Source organism: Anabrus simplex, chromosome 4 (genome assembly GCF_040414725.1).
Source record: "Anabrus simplex isolate iqAnaSimp1 chromosome 4, ASM4041472v1, whole genome shotgun sequence".
Classification (NCBI taxonomy): Eukaryota; Metazoa; Arthropoda; class Insecta; order Orthoptera; family Tettigoniidae; genus Anabrus; species Anabrus simplex.
Window position 1 is genome coordinate 320,799,391 of NC_090268.1, and position 24,341 is coordinate 320,823,731.

At 40.2% G+C, this 24,341-nt stretch overlaps 1 protein-coding gene across 2 annotated transcripts in view; it reads left to right on the forward strand.

The window, feature by feature from the left end:
• The window catches only part of LOC136871939 (ankyrin repeat and LEM domain-containing protein 1), a 213,125-nt gene extending 200,453 nt beyond the window's left edge, over positions 1–12,672 (forward strand). For both annotated transcript variants that reach the window (XM_067145681.2, XM_067145683.2), the window contains exon 7: positions 11,418–12,672. In XM_067145681.2, the coding sequence (XP_067001782.2) occupies positions 11,418–12,049 (632 nt within the window). In that variant the 3' untranslated portion in view covers positions 12,050–12,672. The remainder of the gene's footprint in view (positions 1–11,417) is intronic.
• The last annotated feature ends 11,669 nt before the right edge of the window (positions 12,673–24,341 follow it).

The following is a 24,341-nucleotide window of genomic DNA, read 5'->3' on the forward strand; positions in this document are numbered from 1 at the left end:
ACTCAGCCTATGTGATTAGAATTGAGGAGCTATCTGACGGTAAGATGGCGGCCCCAGTCTAGAAAGCCCAGAATAACAGCCAAGAGGATGCGTTGGGCTGACCACACGGTCCCTTGTAATCTGCAGGCCTTCGGGTTAAGCAGGCCAAGGCCCTTTCAAGGGCATTAAGTGCCATGGGGTTTGGGTTTAGTTTGGTTTTTAAGGTACCTTCAGATTGGAAAAAAGCAGTAATTGCACCTATTTATAAGCAAGGGAACAGGAAGGATTGCAACAACTATCGAGTTATCTCATTGATTAGTATACCAGGCAAAGAATTCACTGGCATATTGAAAGGGAGGGTGCAATCAGTGGTTGAGAGGAAGTTGGATGAAAACCCGTGTGGTTTCAGATCTTCAGTATGCACCAGGTAATTGAAAAATGCTACAAGAGGAATAGACAGTTGTGTTTATGTTTCGTAGATCTAGAGAAAGCATAAGACAGGGTTCTGAGGAAAAAGATGTTCGCCTTATTGGGGAACTATGGTATCAAGGGTCATCATCATCATCATCATCATCGATTTTTCCACTCCAGCAAGCCAGGTGCTGGTGTTTACAAGCCTCGTCCAGTTTGTCCTGTCCATCCACAGCTAATGTTCTACCTTTTGCTGCCAATTTACATCACGTTTGGCAAGGTCTTTGAAAATATGCCCTGTGGGCCTCTTACGAACATATCTTTCATAGTAGGCTCTTGGGATCCTAATTGGAGCCATCCTTCTCATATGTCCATACCATCATAATCTGCTTAATTCTAAGGTTTCTTCAATCCTCAATTGATCACTACTGATCTGCATTTAGGGCAGTCGCCCAGGTGGCAGATTTCCTATCTGTTGTTTTCCTAGACTTTTCTTAAATGAATGCAAAGAAATTGGAAATTTACTGAACATCTCCCTTGGTAAGTTATTCCAATCCCTAACTCCCCTTCCTATAAACAAATATTTGCCCCAATTTGTCCTCTTGAATTCCAACTTTATCTTCATATTGTGATCTTTCCTACTTTTAAAGACACCACCCTAACTTATTTGTCTACTGATGTCCTCCCACGCCATCCCTCCACTGACAGCTCGGAATGTACCACTTAGTCAAGCAGCTCGTCTCCTTTCTCCCAAGTCTTCACAGCCCAAACTTTGCAACATTTTTGTAATGCTACTCTTTTGTTGGAAATCACCCAGAACAAATCAAGCTGCTTTTCTTTGGATTTTTTCCAGTTCCTGAATCAAGTAATCCTGGTGAGGGTCCCATACACTGGAACCATACTCTAGTTGGGGTCTTACCAGAGACTTATTAGCCCTCTCCTTTACATCTTTACTGCAACCCCCAAATACCCTCATAACCATGTGCAGAAATCTGTACCCTTTATTTACAATCATATTTATGTGATTACCCCAATGAAGATCTTTCCTTATGTTAATACCTAGGTATTTACAATGATCCCCAAAGGGAACCTTCACTCCATCAACGCAGTAATTAAAACTGAGAGGATGTTTCCTATTTTTGAAACTCACAACCTGACTTTTATCCCCGTTTATCATCATACCATTGCCTACTGTCCATCTCACTACATTATCGAGGTCATTTTGCAGTTGCTTACAATCTTATAACTTATTTATTACGCTGTACAGGATAACATCATCTGCGAAAAGCCTTTTCTCTGATTCCACTTCTTTACACATATTGAACCCTTGAACTTACCATTCCATCGTTGATCGGCCACAGCTGCTGCAGTAGAGCAATATCGAACTCTTAAATCTTGGGGTCATAGCGAGAATATTTCGGTCACGATCTTAACCAAACGATGGGCAACTGGATTCTGTCCAATCCAAGTTGTTGCCGAATACTTTAATTCCTTATTTTATCTCTCCTTGTCTTTTGGAGACATGATTGAAAGAACTTCATTTTAATGGCTTTTAGGTGACTTTGTGCAGATCTAGTCATTGTTACTGCTTCCAGTCCGTATGTTAGAATTGGTACAATGTATGTTCTGTACAGCATGAGCTTGCAAACTTGGGGCAATGTGTCACACCAAAGTAATTGACGAACGGAGTGCTAGAATTTTGATGCAGCTTGTATTCTATTGCCTATTTCTTGGTTTATGGTATTGTCAGAGGAAATGAAGCGCCCTAAGTATTTGAAGTTATTGATAATGTCTACTTCTTCATTTTGCATTCACAGGTGGACTGCTTCAGGATTTAGACTCATCACTAAACTGACGGTTTTAGTTTGGCTGATGATCATTCCCATTCTTTCAAATTCCTCTTGCCAAAGATCTAGTTTAACTTGAACTGCTTCTGTCTCATCCCATAGCATAACATCATCAGCAAATACAAGTGCATTTATTGTCTGATCCTTCATTTTCACTCCTTTTATAACCTCATCCATTATAGTAATGAAGAGAAATGGTGATAGCCAACTTCCTTGTTGGACTCTGCTCTTGATTTCAAAACAGTTTGACCTGCCTCCTTGCATTTGCACACAGCTCTTTGTCTCTCGATGTAGTTGTTTTACTCGAGCAATAATCTCATCTGGCACTTCTCTATGTCTCAGACATTCCCATATGTGCTTATGTGGTACATGATCATATGCCTTCTCATTATCCAAGAATACAACTCTAACCATTCTATGCTTATCCCAGTATTTTTCAAAGAGCATTCTTGTAAAAAAAAAAAAAAAGAGATCTAGTGTTGATCTGTTTGCTCTAAATCCATGTTGTTCTTCCTCAAGTTTAGGTTCTACAAATTTTCTGATTTTTCTCTCCAGGATGGTTTTTAACCCATGAGATAGAAGGATTATGCCTCTATAGTTGTTACACTTCTTTCAGTCACCTTTCTTAAATAGTGGAATAATCACTCCTTGCCTCGACTCGCAGGGGATTTCATTTTCTTCCCAACTTCTATTTAGTACTCTGTGCAACCATCGTATTCCAGGTTCCCCAAGTGCTTTGATCACATCCACACTGAACTCATCCAATCCTGCAGACTTGTTGTTTTTTATTTTACATATTGCTGTCTCCACTTCCAGCCAGGTCAAACTTTCTAAATTATAATTTATAGGGATTAGAGGGTCATCGTGTGTGTCGTCAGTTGTATTACAGTTCAGTAAGTGATTGAAATATCTGTTGAACTCCCGTAATATTTCATTTTCATTTTTAGTTACCTCTCCATTTGGGAGCTCTACTGTGTTGATAGTACTGTTATAATCTATTTTGTTTTTAACAATGCTATATATACCGAGCTTGATAGCTGCAGTCGCTTAAGTGCGGCCAGTATCCAGCATTCGGAAGATAGTAGGTTCGAACCCCACTGTCGGCAGCCCTGAAAATGGTTTTCCGTGGTTTCCCCATTTTCACACCAGGCAAATGCTGGGGCTGTACTGTAATTAAGGCCACGGCTGCTTCATTCCCACTCGTAGCCCTTCCCTGTCCCATCATCGCCATAAGACCTATCTGTGTCGGTGCGACGTAAAGCAAATAGCAAAAAAAAAAAAAAAAAAACAGTGCTATACAGGAGCTTCTTGTGTTTGTCTTGCCCTATTCTATGGGCAAGATCTTCTTTGCCTATCCTTTTCTCACTGTCAACTGTCAGTTTTCTCAAAATTGGAAATTATCAAGATATTGAGAGTAACTGAACAATGTATGCCAAGTGAATTCTTTCTCCTCTGCATCATGAAATCAAAGATTTAGTCTTTTAGGAGGAATCGCATTTCTTCCTGCTCTTGTTCTTAATTCTTCACGGGACTTAGACACATCCTCATCCTTGAGCTGGGTTTTTGTTTGGTAATTCTCGGCGCTGGACTGGACCTCCAAGGGGTACACTCTCTGTAGAGGACGTACAACAGTACCACTGCTAGTCTTTAGTTGAACCACCCAGACTCTTCCATCTCACCCTGGAATGAGATGCTCAATTCTTGCCAAAGGCCAATCCATCCTCTTTCACTTGTCCGATCCTATTATTACCACCTCACCAATTATAGGCTTTCTAGTTTCACGCCATTTTGTCCAAGTTAACTGTCTCAGATATTCTGAATGGAGACGTATTTTTAGCTCTTCTCTCAGTCTTTGCAGATACTGAATTTTCCGAGTGATGTTTGTAGACTCAATCCAGTCTAGGTCAGGCACTCCTGTCTCTTGTACTTCTTGTAGTAGCATGGATGGAGTCAATGGAGTAGGACATTTATTATCTTCCGCCGTACAAGTCGATAGTCTTGCATTGATCACTGCTTCAGTCGGTAAGTACAGTCTGAAGTTCATCCCAAGACAATGCAGCCTTCCCCAGCATCTTCCATAAAATCTGCTCCACCAGGCTCACTAATCGTTCCCGGAAGCCTCCTCACCATGAAGCCGCAGGCAGATTGAACCTCCAAATTATGCATTCCCCGGTGCTGTATGTAACAATTTGATCCCAGTCTAACTTTTCCAGAGCATTACATGTTTCTTGAAAATTTGTGCCATTATCGCAGAGGATCACTTTAGGTTGACCTAGCCATGCGATAAAATGCTTCAGTGCTCTTATGAATGCTTCGGTTGACAAAGACTGAACTAGTTCCAGATGGACAGCCTGGTAGCAAGAACACATGAATAGGGCAATCCCAGTCTTTGAAGAATCACGAAGATGTGAAGGTCCTGCAAAATCTAATCCGATGACTTTGAATATGGCTGCATCCTTAACTCGAAGATCAGGCAAAGGAGGGGACTGAGTGTCGAAGTTTTTTGCTTGAAAACGCCAACAAATAACACATTTCTTGACGGTTCCTCTCACAAATTGGCATCCTGTAAAGATCCAGAATCTCTTGCGCAACAAATCTAGGAGAGTTGCTGGACCGGGATGATTATTTTTTCGATGCACTTTTGCATACCTTTTGACCACCGTATGCTCGGGAGACAGCAAGGCTGGTAGTCTGAAGAGGCCCTTGTCCACACCTTCGACTATCTGTGTCTTGAGTTTAATTATAACCTTTTGATCTTGGAATACTTGAAAATTCTGAAGTCTCTGATCATATGGGAATTTGAAGGACTCTGCCTGAATGAGCAGAATAATTTTATCTTCAGCTGCAATTACCTCACTAGTCAATAACGGACCTCTTCTTTTAATTTCATTACGTCTACACTTGTTGAGAAATCTGAAGATCCATCCCACCATCCACATAATTTTGTTCATATTTGCTGAAGCGGTGATACAGCCACGTCATTATGAGTGACTGTAATAAGATTATATTCGTTTGCCACTTCATAGCTTTTGTGAGATTCAGGCCAGTTTTCTTCTCCTTCAGCAAGCCACTTAGGCCCTTTCCACCATTTGGATTTGAGCAGTTGTGTGACTGTACATCTTCTTGAGGGTAGGTCTGCGAGGTTCAAATCACCTGGTATGTGTCTGCAGCTTCATGCACCAGTGAGTTCCCTTATCTCCTTCACTCGCTTCCTAACAAACACAGTCCTGTCTATATTGCCAAGAATCCAGGCTAGCACAGTGCTTGAGTCGGTCCAACAATGTACAGGGACTTCTTTCCAACCTAGGCTTTCTTGAACTGATTTCAGCAGACAAGCTCCAATGAGAGTTCCTAATAATTTCACTTGAGGAATGGTCAGGCGCTTAAGCGGTGTTACTCTTGCTTTAGCTACCGCTAACCGAATGTGTACCTCTCCCTGGTAACCGCTCCTTATAAAGAAGACAGCTGCATATGCATTCTGACTTCCATCACAGAATATGTACAGTAAGATATCCTCTTTGCTGCCGAGGTGGCGCATCATCCTGATTTCTCTCAAGTGAGGCAAGTCCTTCAACCACCTCTCAAAATGTTGTTTAGTATCTTTGTCAATAGTGTCATCCCATCCTAACTTTCTGGTCCATAACTCTTGAATTAACAATTTCAACCTAATCATTACTAGAACGGTTAGTCCAATTGGATCAAAAATATGGTGAACTATTGAAAGAACAGTCCTTTTTGTCAGATTTTCAATTTCCCACAAATTCTCCCACCAATCTATATTGATCTTCAAAATGTCATCTCGATGATTCCACCTCATGCCAAGCAGTGTAGATTCCTGGGGAAAGTTGTCTCCGGTCCACTCCCACCCTCAAAGGTTGAACCCGGCGCTTGCCATGATGGTCTTTGAAAGATAAACAGGGGCCGATGACCTTCGATGTTAGGCCCCTTGAAACAACATCATCATCATCATCATCATCATCGAAAGATAAACAAATTCCTCTACTTCTTCTACTCGGTCGAGGCTTGTCACTAGATTGTCAACATAAAAATTATTCTTCAATGATGCCATGATTTTAGTCTCCTTTGGATCAGTTGATTCCTTACATACCCTTATTCTCTACTGTCAGGTCAGGTACATCCCGCTGCTGTATGCGACATCAGACGATACTACCTGCGAGTGTCTGGCCGAGGGTTGGGTGGCCGTTACCAAAACTGACAAACTAAAAGAGAACCAATGGCTATGGGTAGAGGAGTTCTCCCGTAGGGGGCTTGTTGAAGCCTTTGTGTAGAAAATGACACAAATTCAACAGGAAGCTGCTGCCTTGCAGATGTGGCAAGCGACTGCTAAAGGCTAAGGAAGATAACTCTAACAGAAAATCATCTCTAATGTTAGGCCTAGCAAGTCAGTTGGAGAGTAATTGCAATCGCTTTCAAGACAAATACGAGCCTCAGATCAAAGAACTCAAGACAACGGCAACAGCTAAGTGCGTATGAAGGCTTACAGCCTGAAGCTTCACCAGCTACGAAACCCAAATCAAGACCCAGTTGCCAGATTGGAACATTGAATATTTTAACACTGACATAAAACTGAAGAAATAGTTGATATGATGGAAAGGAGGAAAATTCTTATCATGGGGATGAGTGAAACCAAATGGAAGGCAACAGGAATAAGATACCTCCATCTAGACTATAAACTATACTGGGCTGGAAATAACTTGGAGTCAAGAAATGGAGTGGGCTTTATACTTCATAAAGAAATTGATGTTTGTAACCAGATTGAATTGTCAATGATAGAATAATTCAAGTGTCAGTAAATTGGAATGGAGACAAATATCATATAATCCAGGTTTATTCCTTATGTAAGTAGCTAACCCATATTTTGAGTGATTAAGAGCAGCTGCTAGTTAGAAACCCAGAATTTTCCCTCTTGTTTGTAGCTGGATGTCATTTGCTACACAGGTTTCCTGAAGTGCAATAACATCAACTGAATGTCCCTTCAAATATTTGGCTAAGTATAAATTGAATGACGTACTGCAAATATATATAATAAAAAGAACCTCATATCTAGTAAAACCTGACTTTAAAATAGGAACCAAACCATTTGAATTCAAGTTGGAATTAAGTTGAATACTTTCAGGATTTTAATTTGAAGCTGGTGTTCTAGCCAGTTCTACTAAACCCTACAGCAATGCCTCATTTTAAGTTCAATATGTCATTGATGTAAGGACTGCAAGAAATGGATTGAGCTTCAGAATATCTGAGACAGTTAACTTGGACAAAATGGCGTGAAACTAGAAAGCCTATAATTGGTGAGGTGGTAATAATAGGATCGGACAATTGAAAGAGGATGGATTGGCCTTTGGCAAGAATTGAGCATCTCATTACAGGGTGAGATGGAAGAGTCTGGGTGGTTCAGTCTAGCGCCAAGAGTTACCAAACAAAAACCTAGCTCAAGGATGAGGATGTGTCTAAGTCCCCTGAAGAATTAAGAACAAGAGCAGGAAGAAATGTGGTTCCTCCTAAAAGACTAAATCTTTGATTTCATGATGCAGAGGAGAAAGAATTCACTTGGCATACATTGTTCAGTTACTCTCAATATCTTGATAATTTCCAATTTTGAGAAAATTGTAAATTAGGTGGGAGTATGTCGTGATATTTGTAGATGTTAAGGTTGGCCATATTTACTCCTTTACTCATTGGGTTGACTATTCTGTGGACTGGTGTTAACATTTTTTTATTGTGAATAAAAATTGTTTATGAATATTGAAAACTGAAGAAGTTGTTACAAAAATAATGTGTACTTATGACCTAATCAACAGTGAGTATTGATGGTAGAATGAGTTCTTTGTTCAGGGTACTTATATGGGTTAGACAAAGCTGTAATTTTTTACCTTTGTTGTTCGTAGTTTACATTCATCATCTGCTGAAATGTATAAGGTGGCAGGAGGGATTCAGTTAGGTGGAAATGTAGTAAGCATTCTGGCCTGTGCTGACAACTTGGTCTTAATGGCAGATCGTGCCGAAAACCTGCAGTCTAATATCTTGGAACTTGAAAATAGGTGCAATGAGTATGGTATCAAGATTAGCCTTTTGAAAACTAAATTGATGCCAGTAGGTAAAGAATCCAAGAGAATTGAATGTTAGATTGATGATACAAAGTTATTGACACGGCATAAGCCCAAAAGCCTGTATCATGTCTTTAAGTATGGGCCGTGAAAGCATCAGTGGCAACAGTTTAGGAAATTATTGGAAACAAGCGAAATGCTGTGAACACAAAAACTAAAAAGTTCAAATCTGGCTTGCATGTTCAGTCACTCGAAGCGTAGCACTCAAGCTGGAGACATGTTTAAAAAAAGAGAAGTAAAGTTATTTTTGCTTCAAGCTGTGAATAAAATGTATCATTACTTCAGTCTTTTCCCTGCCTTGGCATGCTCACAAGGCGTAATGACCATGACAGTGCGAAAAATGGCTAAGGGAAAACTCAACTCCTCAGTGGATTATTCCTCTGGTGCTTGGCAATGTGTAATCCAAACTGAATGTTCAAGTCCAAGCGGTGCAGTATTTATATAATGCCAAGGCAGGGCTTGTAGGAAACAAGGTGTTTCGAGGACTGAGAGAAGTGAATTGCGTCAGTCAGATGAAATGTAACAAAAACTTTTCACTGCAATTCACACTGCAATTACAATATAAATTATAACACTATAAACATACCTGTAAAAATACACACTGTTATACAAAGAATGACATGTTTATATTTTAATTGCAGTGTGTTTGACAGACTGAAAAGTTTTTGTTACATTTAACTAAGTCGACACTGAAAAATATGGCTTAATTCTTAACAAATCATTCAGATGGCGTCACAGTTCCAGTGATCGCAGGCTGGCATGCACTTAGTTGAATGTGAGCGAGGTACGGTGTAGTGTACAAATCTAGCAGTCAGAGAGCAGGCTAGGTAGGGTCCAGTATAATGTTCATGAGGTGCCATAAAATAATTATGGAGCAGCAGACTAGAGATCGAGAATACCCATGTAGAAAGCAACTGGGAAAGTTGATGGCAACAGGTAAGCTGATGATGTTGCAATGTTATTGGTTTGGAAGTGGTAGAGTTGGGCAGGTGGTTTGTAAAGACTGACTACTGTTACATTGCCACTTTTTTTTAAGTCACACCGACACAGATAGGTCTTATGGCGGCGATGGGATAGGAAAGGCCTAGGATGGGAAGGAAGTGGCCTTGGCCTTAATTAAGGTACAGCCCCAGCATTTTCCTGGTGTGAAAATGGGAAACCACAGAAAACCATCTTCAGAGCTGCCGACAGTGGGATTCCAACCCACTATCTCCCGATTACTGGACACTGGCCACACTTAAGCGACTGCAGCTATCGAGCTCGGAACTTGAAGCTATTACTTGCTAATTGCCAATTTTATTCCTTACATAAGTAGCTAACCCATATTTTGAGTGATTAACCCTCCAAGTGATGTGAGTCATTAATAACGACTCATTTATGCCTTTGTGAATTGATAGTCGTTATTAACAACTCATTTATTTAGAGCCGTGTTGCTGGGCAATCATTTAATGAATATCGTCGAACTTTGCACTAATCAATAGTTCAGTTCATTGGCTATTTCGATTCATCTAGCTGATTTATCGAATAGGTTTTTTTGCTTATGTACTGTCTAAAACAAATCTTAGCGCCCATCGCTCGAAGCGCCACACCGCATGGCAGTGTTCTAATGTTGTTCTGCTTGATTGGTTAGTGTTTCAATAAACTAAAATGTGCGATCCATGTTCTTCTGACGATATTCGGGATATGGTAGAAGAAGATTATGGAAATTGTTTTCAGTATGACAGTGATTTGCCAGTTGACGAAATACCAAAAGCAGTTTCTTTGAGTGGTGACTCATCAGAAAACGAGGATGATAAAAAGAAAGTGAAGCTAATTCTGGGGCCCTAAGTGTAATTGTGGCATTCATTCTACTTGCTACCATAAGTTGAAACCCTTCTACAGGTCCATAGTAAAGGGGAGGAAAAGAGAAACTCTTGCAAGTGACTGGAAGTAAAGAATTATGCCTGAAGAGGAGATGTACATAGTTTTGGTTTTTTGTACATAACTTTGTTCTTTAGTTTTATGGTAAATATGTACTCTAAGTCTTTTGTTGCCAACAAAATGGTGAACATTTTATACATTTACCTTTTGTTTCGGTCTTTTATAGTTTTGAAGCTACGTACAGTGAAAGTTGAAACATTGGTTTTTTTTCAAAAGTGAAAAATTGTAACTCACCACCCCCAATATAATGGAACCAAGGCATATACCCAATATTATTACATAATCACATTCTCTAGTTTATACTGAACAAAAATATATGTAATATGATGTATTTTACTGTCATTTAGTATTTTTTATGAATTTTTTAAAGAAACTTGTACTAAGACGTTACAGTCGCTTATCACGTAAGAGGTTTTTACATATCACTTTGAGGGTTAAGAGCGGCTGCTAGTTTGAAACCCAGAATTTTCACTCTTGTTTGTAGCTGGATGTCATTTGCTACACAGGTTTCCTGAAGTGCAATGACATCAACTGAATGTCCCTTCAAATATTTGGTTAAGTATAAATTGAATGACGTACTCCAAATATATATAATAAAAAGAACCTCATATCTAGTAAAACCTGATTTTAAAATAGGAACCAAACCATTTGATTCCAATTGGAATTAAGTTGAATACTTTCAGGATTTTAATTAATTTGAAGCTGGTGTTCTAGCCAGTTCTACTAAACCCTACAGCAATGAAGACCAATGCCTCATTTTAAGTTCAATATGTCATTGATGTAAGGACTGCAAGAAATGGATTGAGCTTACTGTGAATTTAAATTAATGTACTGTAGATTATTGGCTGATTAACAAGATAAAATTACTCATATATTTCAAATTAGAAAAGAATTCTAGGTACATTGGCAAACTACCTCCTGGATAGGTATATGAGAAAGCCATTTCCCAATTTCCAGTGTAACAGGTTTTAAAAGTAAATCTAGCAGATTTGCAATATGTAGTGTATACTTTAAATGTTCATTAAGTTCCTTGTATGATAGAATACCTCATTTGAGAAACTAATAAGAAGATAAACTAATTGTATTGCTATCTTGAGACATGTAATAATAGTCATTGACTTTCTTTTCTTTACAGTTTACAGTCTTGAACTAGAGCGCACCCTGAAGAATTCTAAGATGCAGTCAATTCTCACTCCTTGCATCAATCTAGAGAAAGAAGTTGTTACACAGTTTGCAGAGCCTGATCCAAAGTGTAGATGGCGTGAGGGACTTGTCAAATCATCATTCAATTATCTTTTACTTGATCCAAGAATCACAAATAATCTGCCTTGTCGTGCAAGTGAACTCTCTGTTGCCCAAACTTGGAGCACTTTCCTGGCATCTATTTTCTATATCGGTAAGGGAAAACGTTCTAGACCCTATTCACATCTCTATGAGGCAGTTGCAACCTGGAACACAAATAAGTCTGTAAATGTTAATGAAAAAGTGAGGGTAATAATAGATATCTGGAAGGCAGGTTTGGGAGTAGTTTGTCTCCATGTCTTTCAAAATGTGATTCCAGCTGAAGCTTATACGAGGGAAGCTGCAATGATCGAAGCTATTGATCTTAGGAATTTGTGCAACATTCGCCGTAGTGAATATTATGGCAAAGCTGCCACCTGGAACTCTCGGGATAAAAGATTATTTGGAGCATATTTATTGCATCGCGCGATGCAAATATTCCTCAGTGAAGGAGAAAGGCAACTGAGGCCTGGTGATATTGGATAAAGCACTGTTAAAACAATTCAGTATAAGAAACAATGTAGGTAACATTTTATAGACCAGTGTGTACTATCACACATTTTGATTGCATTATATGAATTTGTTGTACTTCCAATTCTGATAGTTTTGTTTTTTTAACATCTTTTATTTGCTACCTGCTGAAGTGAAATGTTGCAGTGTATAATAAGTGTACCTGTACAGTATTTGTACCTGAAGGACTTTGTTACCATTTTAACTGATTTTTTCTTCAAATTGAAGATTTGCTGTACCATTGTTAATAGTAGTATTATTCAGAGAGTGCAATAAATGCTAGTCACTTTAATTTTATTCAGTTACAAAATGTTATGTTGGTTATTTAAGAATGAATTGTAAAGTTTATTCTTTTCCCTGTTCATCTCACTTGAATAATTTCTATGGAAATTACTTATTGACCGATCTCTGTGAGATCTTGTGGTTTTTTTAATAGTAATTTGCTCCTTATTACTACACCACAAAGAAAAGTACAAAGTAAAATCTTGATGTTCATAATATGCGAAGTTACCACGTATCAATATACTTCTTGTAATGAGAAATGGTATGTACTGATTTTCTCTTGTAAACTTTCTGAGAATAAAAGTATTCTAGACATGTTAACAGAGAACTGGTATTCTGCTTGTATTTTCCATAATTTTATGTTCACCGAGCTCGATAGCTGTAGTCGCTTAAGTGCGGCCAGTATCCAGTATTCGGGAGATAGTAGGTTCGAACCCCACTGTCGGCAGCCCTGAAAATGGTTTTCCGTGGTTTCCAATTTTCACACCAGGCAAATGCTGGGGCTGTACCTTAATTAAGGCCACGGCCGCTTCCTTCCCACTCCTAGCCCTTCCCTATTCCATCGTCGCCACAAGACCTATCTGTGTCGGTGCGACGTAAAGCAACTAGCAAAAAAATAAAAAAAAAAAAAATTATGTTCATATGTATACAACAAGGTTGATAAGAGAAAGACAGTTGACACTTTGAAACAATGAAATATACTTAACCACAGGAAAAACAATAGAAGAAACAGTACCAGTAAATTAATTTTTTTGTAGAGTAAATTAATAGCTATTGAAAGAAATCAGCATGTGAAATATTACGTATGGTGGGAAATAGAGGTAATTTTCTACTACCTCCTTTTCTCTTTTTTCTGCACTCTGCCCACAATCCCCTTTTTAATCCTTTTACTGCTACTTTTTTATATTTTCTGTAGCATATTTAATCACTTAACTTTTGATTTACATTGCAATTTATATTGTGCATCATGGTCATGAATACAAGACTGAATACAAAGCAAACCTGCAACAGTAAAAAATTTCACTTGCTGACCATTAACCCTAAAGAGCTAACACTACGTCAAAATGACATTGGCTATGATATATCTCTCTCCCTCACCTCTTTTTGCAACCTCAGCCGCTTGGCCTCCTTCAGTATCTTCATTTGTCATTGAGCTGTGGATGATGTTACATCGGTCGCATCGGAAACCTGTCTTGTTAGCGAGATATATGCTGGCGTAGTCTTTCTGATGAAGCCTTAGATTTGCTGTAGGTATGATTTGCTTTTCGACTGAAGTTGCGGGATTGTGTTTGCTGTGTTGTTTGAACCTTGTTAATAAGCTAAGCATCCTTTCTGCTCTGTGTCTAGGTATTGAATCACCCACCTTTTGGGTGTTTTCATCTGAAATTCCTGTTAAATATGACGTCTACCGTCTCTTCCACAGAAAAGATCATGAAACGGCTAAAGGAAATGGAAGGTGAGATTGACAGTGAGAATAGTAACAGTGATACTGAAGACAATGTAGAAGATGGCATTGTGTTATCGGACGGCAATTCTGATGATGTCGCTTTTGACCCTCATAACATAGAATATCTCATCATTCTTCAGACTCAAGCTCCGAGGAAATGGAATGCTCTATGAGATTAGATTAGCTGGCTCATAAAACAGATCCTTATATAATAGTGAGCAGTAAAAGTAGTCTAGTGGGGGGGGGGGGGGGGGAATGGACACCATTGGTCTACAGTTCCTCCAAGACCACCAAACACTCACTCAGCAGCTAGGAATATTACTCATTATAGGCAAGGACCAAAAAATAGAGCAAAAGATGTGAACTCGCTAAGGGGAGCATTTTCCTTATATTTTACCCAGACAGTGCGTGATAAAATAATCAAGCACACAAATGAAAAAATTGCAGAAAACCTGCATATTATAGAATCCAAAGTGCAACAGATGTCTGACTTGTGTGAAGAAGAATTTGATGCATTTTTAAGTGTTTTGATATCTGCTGTTCAGAAGAACATCCATATACCTACAAAGGAGATGTTTGATGCAGAATATTCAGGGATGAGGTACAAATCCACAATGAGTTATGACAGATTTGACTTTCTTTGTGAAGGTTTACGTTTTGATGACCAGACAACAAGGCTTGAGAGGAGAGGAACATACAAATTTGCTCCAATAAGAGAGATTTGGGAACAGTTTACATCTCCCTGGAAGGAAGCCTGGATCGTTCCTTACAATTGATGAGCAGTGAAACAAATGAGCAACTTCTTGCTTTCAGAGGGCAGTGCCCTTTCAAAATGTACATCCCTAACAACCCATCAAAGTATGGCATCAAAATTGTTATGGTATGTGACAGTCGGTGGCATATGCTGGGATCAAGACTTAGGTTACCCCTCTTCGATGGTTGGTTTGGCGAACGTCAAACCTTCAGCGTTTTGAGCTGCAACCAATAGCCAACGGAGAAGCCTGCTGTGTTGTCAAAGCTGCACTGGCCTCTGCTACGGCCAATGCTCAATACCTGATCAGTGGAGATGGTAGCCTAAGGTTTAGCAAATTAGTCTGGTTTTGTGGCTAAATGGATAGAATGCTTGCCTTTAGTCCGATAGCCACGATTCAGTTTCCAGAATCAACCCCCTCGTACTGTTAATTCCCCCAGCTTGGGGGAATGGGTGATGTCTTTGCCATTCATTTTATCCTCATTAGGTCACAACCAAGCCAATACAGATGCCATTCCCCATTATTATTATTATTATTATTATTATTATTATTATTATTATTATTATTATTATTATTATTATTATTATTATTATTATTATTATTAAAATGTTAAATTTTACAGCAGTCATACCCTTAATTAGCTTCCTCGGGTTCGATTCCAACCAACAAAAGAGAACACTAAACCTGATAGATTGCATTTCATTTTAGCAGATCTACTGTAGCATTCTGTTCATTCATTGATAAGTGATATTTAACGCAGAAATAATGTTGCACAACATGACGCCAACTGTAAGGGCGTGATGCCATGCTGAACACGGGAACTTCGGAGGGGATTCCCTAGGCTGGGTGTGGTTATGCACAAGTCAGACAGAATATATGTGGGAGGAAGAAAGAGAGATAAGAATTTGTTTTGGGAAGCACCATACCACCCTAATAATAATTTTAAGCGGGAGCAGTCAGGTTCACCACATCACGGGAATTGAGTGATATCTCCTCTATCTGAGGGTTTTCTGAAATAATAAAATGATGAAAATTATCTCCAGAATTTTGTGAAGCCAATGATATGTTTAATGCTGTTAACAAATAATGAGATTAATAACTATGTAATAATCCGACCACCGTGGGGAAACTGTTTAGTGGCTGCATACCAAACGTCACTTGGCTTTTTGCTCCTATAAGAGCTGAAAGATGTGGAAGGAGGTGGTTCATTCGATGATAAGATTGCTGCTAGTACGTGTTGCGCGTCTGTATTTGGGCCAGAAACCTTTGTTTAGGACAAAGACTGTGATTAATGAGTGCAGTTGTGCTAACTTTGATTCAGTGGATCGGTGATCTATAAACTTTCTGGTAGTTATTCAAGTGTATGTTGGTATTTAGACGCTTTGCAGTGAGGTCACGAGTGCCTAATTAATTGACGGTAAAGAATGCCATATCTATAGACTTCATTATGAAGCGGTAAGGGTGAATCTTGCAAAGTGCAGAAGACGTGCTAATAATAAACTAAAGCAATCGGTGTTATTCCTGCTAGATTTATGAGACTGGATCAGTTGAGCATGAAATAACAATTGCTTCGAATGATTCAGTTCTTGATTTCTGATAGCAGATATATGGCTTATATTCATTAGTGCATGGATATATAGATAAAAACGGACAAGGATTTTGACGTTGCGGATTGCCAGTGCTGATTTCTACTTCAAAAATGAATAAAATATATCAGGAGATGATATGCTGTGAATAAATTAGGCATTTCATTCTAGTGAAGACCTGTGATGTGTTCAAGAGACGTGTGATACAAGATCTTTCGACCATAACTTCAAGAAGACGGCTTCCTGAACGAGCCATTCTTCCAGAAGACGACATCATGAATGAGCTACCCATGGAGACTGGACCTAGAGGATCGACCCAGGACCACATCACTACCATGATGGGCTGAGGAGGCACAGCTCAACCCGGTTGGAGGGATGAGGAGGTCACCAAAATTATAGATAAGTGAACCATACTTGTAAGCATATGTTAGGACCGGGGGGGGGTTGTTATGCAGAAATACAGTAATTAAATTTGTAAATATTAGTAGGTGATGTGATTATAGCCTATCAGGCTATTTATTAAGATGGTTTTATAATATTAAAGTGTAAAGCATATATATATTTTTATGTAGCAAACAACGATATAAATTAGGTTACATGATAGGTAGAAGTGCCTAGTATTACGGGAGTTTGTTTTGTGTGCATTAGATTAGTATATTCCTTAGTGTCAGTCGTTGGATAAAATTTTTCTTGTAACTAAGGGTTACTCAGAGTAGTCTATCATTTCTCTCTATTGGGAAGTATAGATAGATCAGCGTAACGTAGTGTTTGCATGCTGCCTGAATTGGATTTTTTTTTAATGCCCGTATTTATTTAATCGACTATGAGTGAAATGAAACCACACCGTGGGCTGTGTCATTAAAATTGGCGACTCCGTTTTCCTCTGCCAAACAGGGGCTTGAACCTTAGACCTATGGGTTACCAGGAACACGTCATATGGATTGACGGTATTTATTTTATGGGAATAATAGGGCAAAGTACTTTATAAATGAGGCCCATGGTGGTCTGTTAGTTGAGTTGGATATATAGAATAAGAGGTGATTCCACCTGTTTACGTGGCTATTGGTTTGTCAAGAGTAGATGAGAATAAAAGCCCTTTTGTGAAGTTATTTCTGAGCGCACAGAAACCAGGACACGGGATCGCTGGCTGCCGTGTTTACATTTTTTGTAGCAAGGGTGAGGCTTGTATGGCTAGATGGAGCGGTCAATGGCCCATTTCGTACCCTGGGGAGGCGTGGCCATTTTTAAAAGCCAGGTGTGGTAAGACATTCTCCTTCAGGCAGATTATTATTTGACAATGATGCTTTCTTTAGTTGTTTTTCCCTCTTTCTTTTCCAGTTACGTGTTAATATTGTCCTGGAATATACATAGGATATCTTGGCACTAAGGAATTAGTAGTGTTAGTCTGTCTAGTAAATACAAAGATTACTTAATGGACATGGGTTCGCATCCATAAATATACTTCTATGCGTGGTAGGGAGAGATATGGCTCTAGTGGTAGGTTTATTTTAGTCTTCGTTTGTAATAGTCACATAGTGTTGAATTCCAGTTTCAAATAGATAATGGCAATATTACCAATCATGACATCGGCACATTATCAATAAAGCAGAGTCCAACAGTAAAATGCTTAATCCACAAAATGTTACTTGTGCAGATAGTTCATACAATTTAATAAGTGTCGCGTAGACAGTTGATAGTCCAAATAATATTACATTATTAATGTTTCCTTTGCGTAATAACGCCTCATCGTGGTCGTCCACGGCCTCTCCTTCCTTGCTTTTGCATTTTCCATCACCTTATTTTGACATTATTTCATCACTCATTCGCTTTATGAGGCCAAACCGTCTTAATTGGCTCTTCTCTATTCTATCATTCATTTTTTCCACTCCAATTTCTTCCCTGATTTTCTCATACCTTATTTTGTCTCTTTTACTCTTCTGTATCATATTCCTCAAGAATTTCATTTCGGCTGCCTGTATTCGACTCTCATCCTTCTTTGTCATTGTCCAAGTTTCTGCTCCATAAGTTATGAGTACATCTTGTCAATTCAGCCTAAGCTACTGACGAGTGCAGACATATTGAGCGGAGGGTCCCTGGAGTGGGAGAAGGGAGTGTAGGTGCTGAGTGCAGGAAGGTAGTGAGGAGTTGACTGACAATGATTGGTGTGGAGCAATACAGGGTGATCATAGGAGGATGGCAGGGAAGAAAGAAGAAGTGAAGACAGGAGGGTGTAAAATATAAATGGGAACGAAAGGAGAATTAATAATATCAGCGGCGGGGATTATGATAATGCTATGGATTGGGGGGGGGTAGAGCTGAACCCAGGTCCGACTTCCAGTGGAAATATGAGCTGGGAAGACATGGAAGCAATCAGCAATCAGAAGAGTTGTAAAAGAGGTGGTTGTAGAAATCTGCCCCTTTGAGCAACTTAAAAATATGATTCAAGAGCAAACGAGGGAGCTTGAAAAAATGAAGGGATGGTTCCGAGAAAGGGCAGAAGACACAACATCGCAAGTGAGGAAAAATGAAGTAGTTGCAGCATTAAGGGAGGAAATGAGACGATTAGAAGAGAAGATGCTGAAACTGAAAGCAGAGGTGGAAGCCAACACTCTAAATCATAGGAAGAAATGCCTACTTATACACTGAAGAAAATGGAAATTGCAACACCCAGAAGGAGTGGTGCTACATTGCTGCAATTGAACATGCAGGACGAGTGTTCGGTTGTGATTTGATGATTACACTTTCAGGTCCCTCTGACCGCAAGTTTGGACAACAATTAATACAGGATGTGCCCACCACGAGCTGCAATACATTGATGAATTCGTCGAGGTATGGAGTCAATAAGGCCCTGGATCGCTTCCTGAGGAATTGTGGCCCATGCTTGCTGCACTGCACGGGTCAGTTGTTCCAGAGTTGTGGGTGGCTGAGGACAGTTGGCCAGTTGTCGACCCATCATGTCCCACACATGCTCAATAGGACTGAGGTCCGGGGATCTGGTGCGCCATTCTAAGGTTGTGATGTCGTGGAGAGCTTCTCTGGAGATGCGTGCAGTGTGAACCCGGGCATTGTCCTGCTGAAACATCCCATTAGCAATGTTCGCCATCATAGGGGCAACCACTGGATTGAGTACCCTATCAACGTATTGTCGAGCAGTCATAGTGCCCTCAACAAGCATTAATTGTGATTTCACATTAAAGCCAATAGCTCCCCAGACCATAATGCTTGGTGTTGGCCCTGTGTGCCTATCGACAATAAGATCTGGGCGGCCCCTCTCCCAGGTACGTCGGTGCACACGATTCCAGTGATCATTGCGGGCAAGACAGAAGTGCGATTCATCACTAAAGACAACCCTATGTCATTCGTCGACCCACGTCGATCTTTCTCTACACCAGGCCAGCCTTACACGTCGCTGTTGTGGGGTCAATGGAACACCTTCTGCAGGAACACAGGCTCGTAAGCCAGCTGCACGCAGGCAATTACCAACTGTTTGTTGTGTAATGTGGGGTGCCACAGCTGCTCGAATTTGCGCTGCTGTTGCATGGGGTTCCATCCGGGCCATCCAAATAATGCGGCGATCCTCTCTCACAGTTGTCTGTCGCGTTGGGCCTATGCCAGGTCTATGAGTGTGGGTACCTTCATTTGACCACTGCTGCCATACACGTTGTACCATAGATGCCTGTCGGCCAACACGTGCAGCAACAGTCCTTAGCGATAATCCAGCCTCACACAGTCCAATTATCCGAGCCCTCTCAAACAGCGACAATTGTTGATAGCGTGCTCTTCTCTGTCATCGAGGCATGTTTGATGGGGAACACTTCACTACACAGACTGCAAGTTACCTACACTACACAAGAGTCCGTATACTGGAGTTGATTCCTCCGCGACCAATCACGTGGGGAGACCTGTAGCAACAATCCAATGGGTCTGAAACTTTGATCATTTACATGCCTACATGGCATCGTTCCACATCTTGAAAATCAACACATACGACCAATGCCTTCATGGTGTTGCAATTTCCATTTTCTTAAGTATATATGGCTTGCTTGAGGAGAAGAGAGAGGACAAAGTGCTTACAATTTATAAAGTAGTGGACCTGATTCAGGGGAAAATGAAAATCAATTTTAGTGAAGCGGACATAGACAATGTGTAGAGAGTGGGAAGAATTAGAGGCAACAGGCCTATCTACGTTGATGGCTGATATTGTGGTTGGCAAAGTGGGTAAGATGCAGAGGGAAAAAATATGGATCAAGAGGGATGTGGGCATTGAAGTGATTAGGAACGAAAAAATTATTAGAAAACATATGATACGAGCTAGACATCAAGGGCTGAGAGCAATCATCAGAGGACAGGAGCTAGTGGTGTCAAGCAGCAGCTGGAGTAGAATCTGGTCTGTGAATAGATTGAAGGGCCTAGAAATGAAGATAAAACAAGATGAAGAAACAGAGAGAAGTGAAGAAATTAGTGGGGAAGATAGGCAAGTGAAAGATAGTGATATTGGAGAAGATGGGGATGGTAGTAATGTAAATACTGAAAGTATCAGTGTGCTGTGCGAAAAGAAACAGGGAAAGGTGCCAAGTGAAAGTGCGATCATAAACACCGATAAGGAAGGAGTAGTGGATAATGGGGCGAGAGTAGGTAGGCCTAGGGACACAGATAGTCACAGCTAGAGGCAAAGGAAGTCAGCAGAGCGGAAACATTGAAGATGTGGCGGCACAGAGAGAAAGGGAACGTTCGAAGGCAACCCGGAAGAGAATAGAGCGGCTCTGGAACAAAGGGTGGAGCGTAAGTTCAAGGGACAAAGGAAGGTGTAGAAGCTTAAGAGACATGTGGGGAATAGGTGGAAATGAGAAGGGTATTGTTACAAGAAGTAAAAACGCTAGCAAGAAGTAAGAAAATTGTTTCAGGAAATTTGGAAAAGTAATTTTTTTTTTTGCTAGGGGCTTTACGTCGCACCGACACAGATAGGTCTTATGGCGACGATGGGATAGGAAAGGCCTAGGAGTTGGAAGGAAGCGGCCGTGGCCTTAATTAAGGTACAGCCCCAGCATTTGCCTGGTGTGAAAATGGGAAACCACGGAAAACCATCTTCAGGGCTGCCGATAGTGGGATTCGAACCTACTATCTCCCGGATGCAAGCTCACAGCCGCGCGCCTCTACGCGCACGGCCAACTCGCCCGGTGGAAAAGTAATTAGTGAGTTGTTTATTGGATTTAGGAGTGAAGTGTGGTAATTTTATGCTATTTGTATGTGAACTGCGTTTGGTATGAACAGTGAATTGATGAATATGGTGGTATAAAGTTAAAAGAAGTGAGTACTTGGTGTGTAATTTGGAAAAGTAATTAATGGGTTATTTGACAGTTATTTGTTTGGAGGTTTGTTTAAGGTGGTATATGTGTATGTTGGGTATTCAGCCCGAGGGTTGGTCTGATCCTCCACAGTTCCACCAAAGGCTATCATAGACAGCCTAGGCATCACTGAAGAGGCATACTAGGAAAATGAGGAGTGAGGTAGTTTCCCGTTGCTTTCCTCACTGAGCCAGAAGTTGCTATTGCATATCAGTCTGCCAAGCCCACTGAAATGCATGCAGCAACCGACCCTATGTGTGATATTTTCACACCAATCATAACAGGGACTGGCTGCATAAGGAATGGTATTACTAGCATCGCCCATACCTCGGTCACTTTCATATTGTCAAAGCCAAGGATGAGACTGAGACAGGTCAATGAAAGTAACAAATTGCTCTAGCCCATACCAGAAGACATAGCGCACTGTAAACACTACATCTCACCAGCAAGGGCTCATGGTGGTATAAGGCTGGAAAAATGGTGAATTGGTGTAATAATAGTTTGTTAATTGTATGTGAATCTGTGTTTGGTATGATGTATGAATAAGAGGCGAAAGGTGAGGTATGAGATTAGAGAGTTTGAAAGTGCGAAGGAGATTTGGAAAAGTAATGAGTGAGTTGTTTATTGGATTTAGGAGTGAAGTATGGGGCAATCTTTCGTTATTCGTATACGAACTGTGTTTGGTATGAATAATGAATTGATGAGAAAAGTGGTTAATTGGTGTAATGATAGTTGGTATTTGATGTTTGTAGAGCAATTATTAGAACAGATGTATTAGATATAAGCGTATGGTATTAGAGTAAATAGAATGGTAAGAGTGGTATTAGGTAGGTATGGATGAAGAGAATTATAGAGGCTAGTGTACTGGGATTTAAGGCAGATATTGAGAGCAGTAAATTGGTTTGGATGTTATATAGTGGTTGTTGTTGAAGAAGCTAGGGGTGAAAGGTGATTGGCGGTTATATGTGAGAGCAATTATAGTAAATGGGGGTATGTGTTTATTGGAATTACCTAGAGTTGGATATAGTTGGAATTGTGCAGTGCTTGTGTGGTAATAGAGATACAGCGCAGCAGATTGAGTAAGTGGAGCAATGACATCAAGAAATTTAAATGTTAGGACTGCCCTGTGTAAACATAAGTCAGCGCACTGAGCAGTAAACATAATATTGCCTGGGTTGCTAGGAGTAGAATTGTTGCCAGACTTGCTTACTCAGGCAGGTATCTGGGACATGGTTAATGTTGCATAAGCCCAGCGGGTGCGCGACATTGTCAAGTCAACTGGTTACCAGCATCTGTCCCTCATTGTCATTTAATTTTGCCCCTATCAGTGGTGCATTTCATTTTAGTTTGTTTTATTGTATTTAACCTTGCCATTATATTTTACCAATTTAAATTTTGCCTGTTTGTAAATACGTGTACCGTTAATGCCGCAGTGCCAGGGCCATTGGATCTCCAGTAAGGAGTTGTGCATGGCCATTTATCAGTATCTGTTGTACATATCATTGTAGTTTAAATCTGGCTATAGGCTGGACATTGTTATTTTTCTCATTTATCAGATCAAATGGGTATTTGTTTACTGTAGGTCTGGAGAAAAATAATAAACATGAAACATGAGTACATCTTGTACATAATTTCCTTTGCTTCCATTGGCACATCTTAGTACCATAACATGTTTCTTACACTATGATAGCAGGTAGGGACCCTCTTTGGCAGCAGCCCTACCCAGGAGTGGCGCCCCTGCCTATGTGAGTCCCAGAGCACACTGACCCGGTGTGTAACATCTGGTATGGGTTACGAGTGAAGACCTCAAGGGCATCTACGGCGGAGAAGGTGGACTTCGGTATGGTGGAGATGGCAGAAGGGGCAAACCTGTAGTGTCTGTGTTTATTGAGCGTAACAGGCTTTCGCCCAATTACAGTGTTCCCCTATCCCAAATTCAAAATAACCACAGAAATGAACATTTATAAACAAATAAAATCAAACTAAATCTACTATGTGGCCTCTCACATGGGCGGATAACCAGTCCACATGCAAGACGCCACCCCTACATACAGAATATTTATTAGCTAAGCACTAACTACTTACTACTTAACTACCATTAAATCTACTTTGTAGCATCTCGCATATGGGCAGATAGCCAGCTCCACATGCAACACGTTATCTCTACATCTAACTAAACTAACTACATAACTACATTATATCTATACTAATTCTATCCTAAATCTGTCTTGTCACAACATCACCCCTGGTGAGGAACTGCTACCACCCTTCCGTGGGATGTCACGACCAAACATGTCTCATGAGGCCCAGAAACCGATACCTCATAGACCCCTTAAGCTCTCAATTTTATTTCCTCACCACTCCTTTATGTAACAGCCCACATGTGAGCAGATTGCATGCTCTACATGTAGCCTGCCATGCGTGCCTTCTTCTGCCGAGACGGATGCCGTAACTCGGCTCATCTTTCACTGTCTCATTGACAACTTACTTCCTCTAAGCTAATACTATTCCCTGCCTTACTCTACTCTACACATGCAGACGTACTGAATCAACACTTTAGCTTGAGATAGGTCAGGCCTACCTTGCCCTCTCCCAGCTCGACGTCACCAGCCAAAACAAACTAACAATAAACAAACAGGCAGACAAAAACAAACAACCTAATAAGAAGGAATACAGTACGGCTTACATATCAATTAACTGAAATGCTACTAATTAGAAAATATACAATATGTAAGGAACAAAGGAACAAAACTGAGCAAATATAAAAATGGTACATAATACTAAAACTATAATTATTGTTGCCCTTACTTATTACTCACTTGAACTCTATAATGTTCCATATCTGTGTGTCAAAAG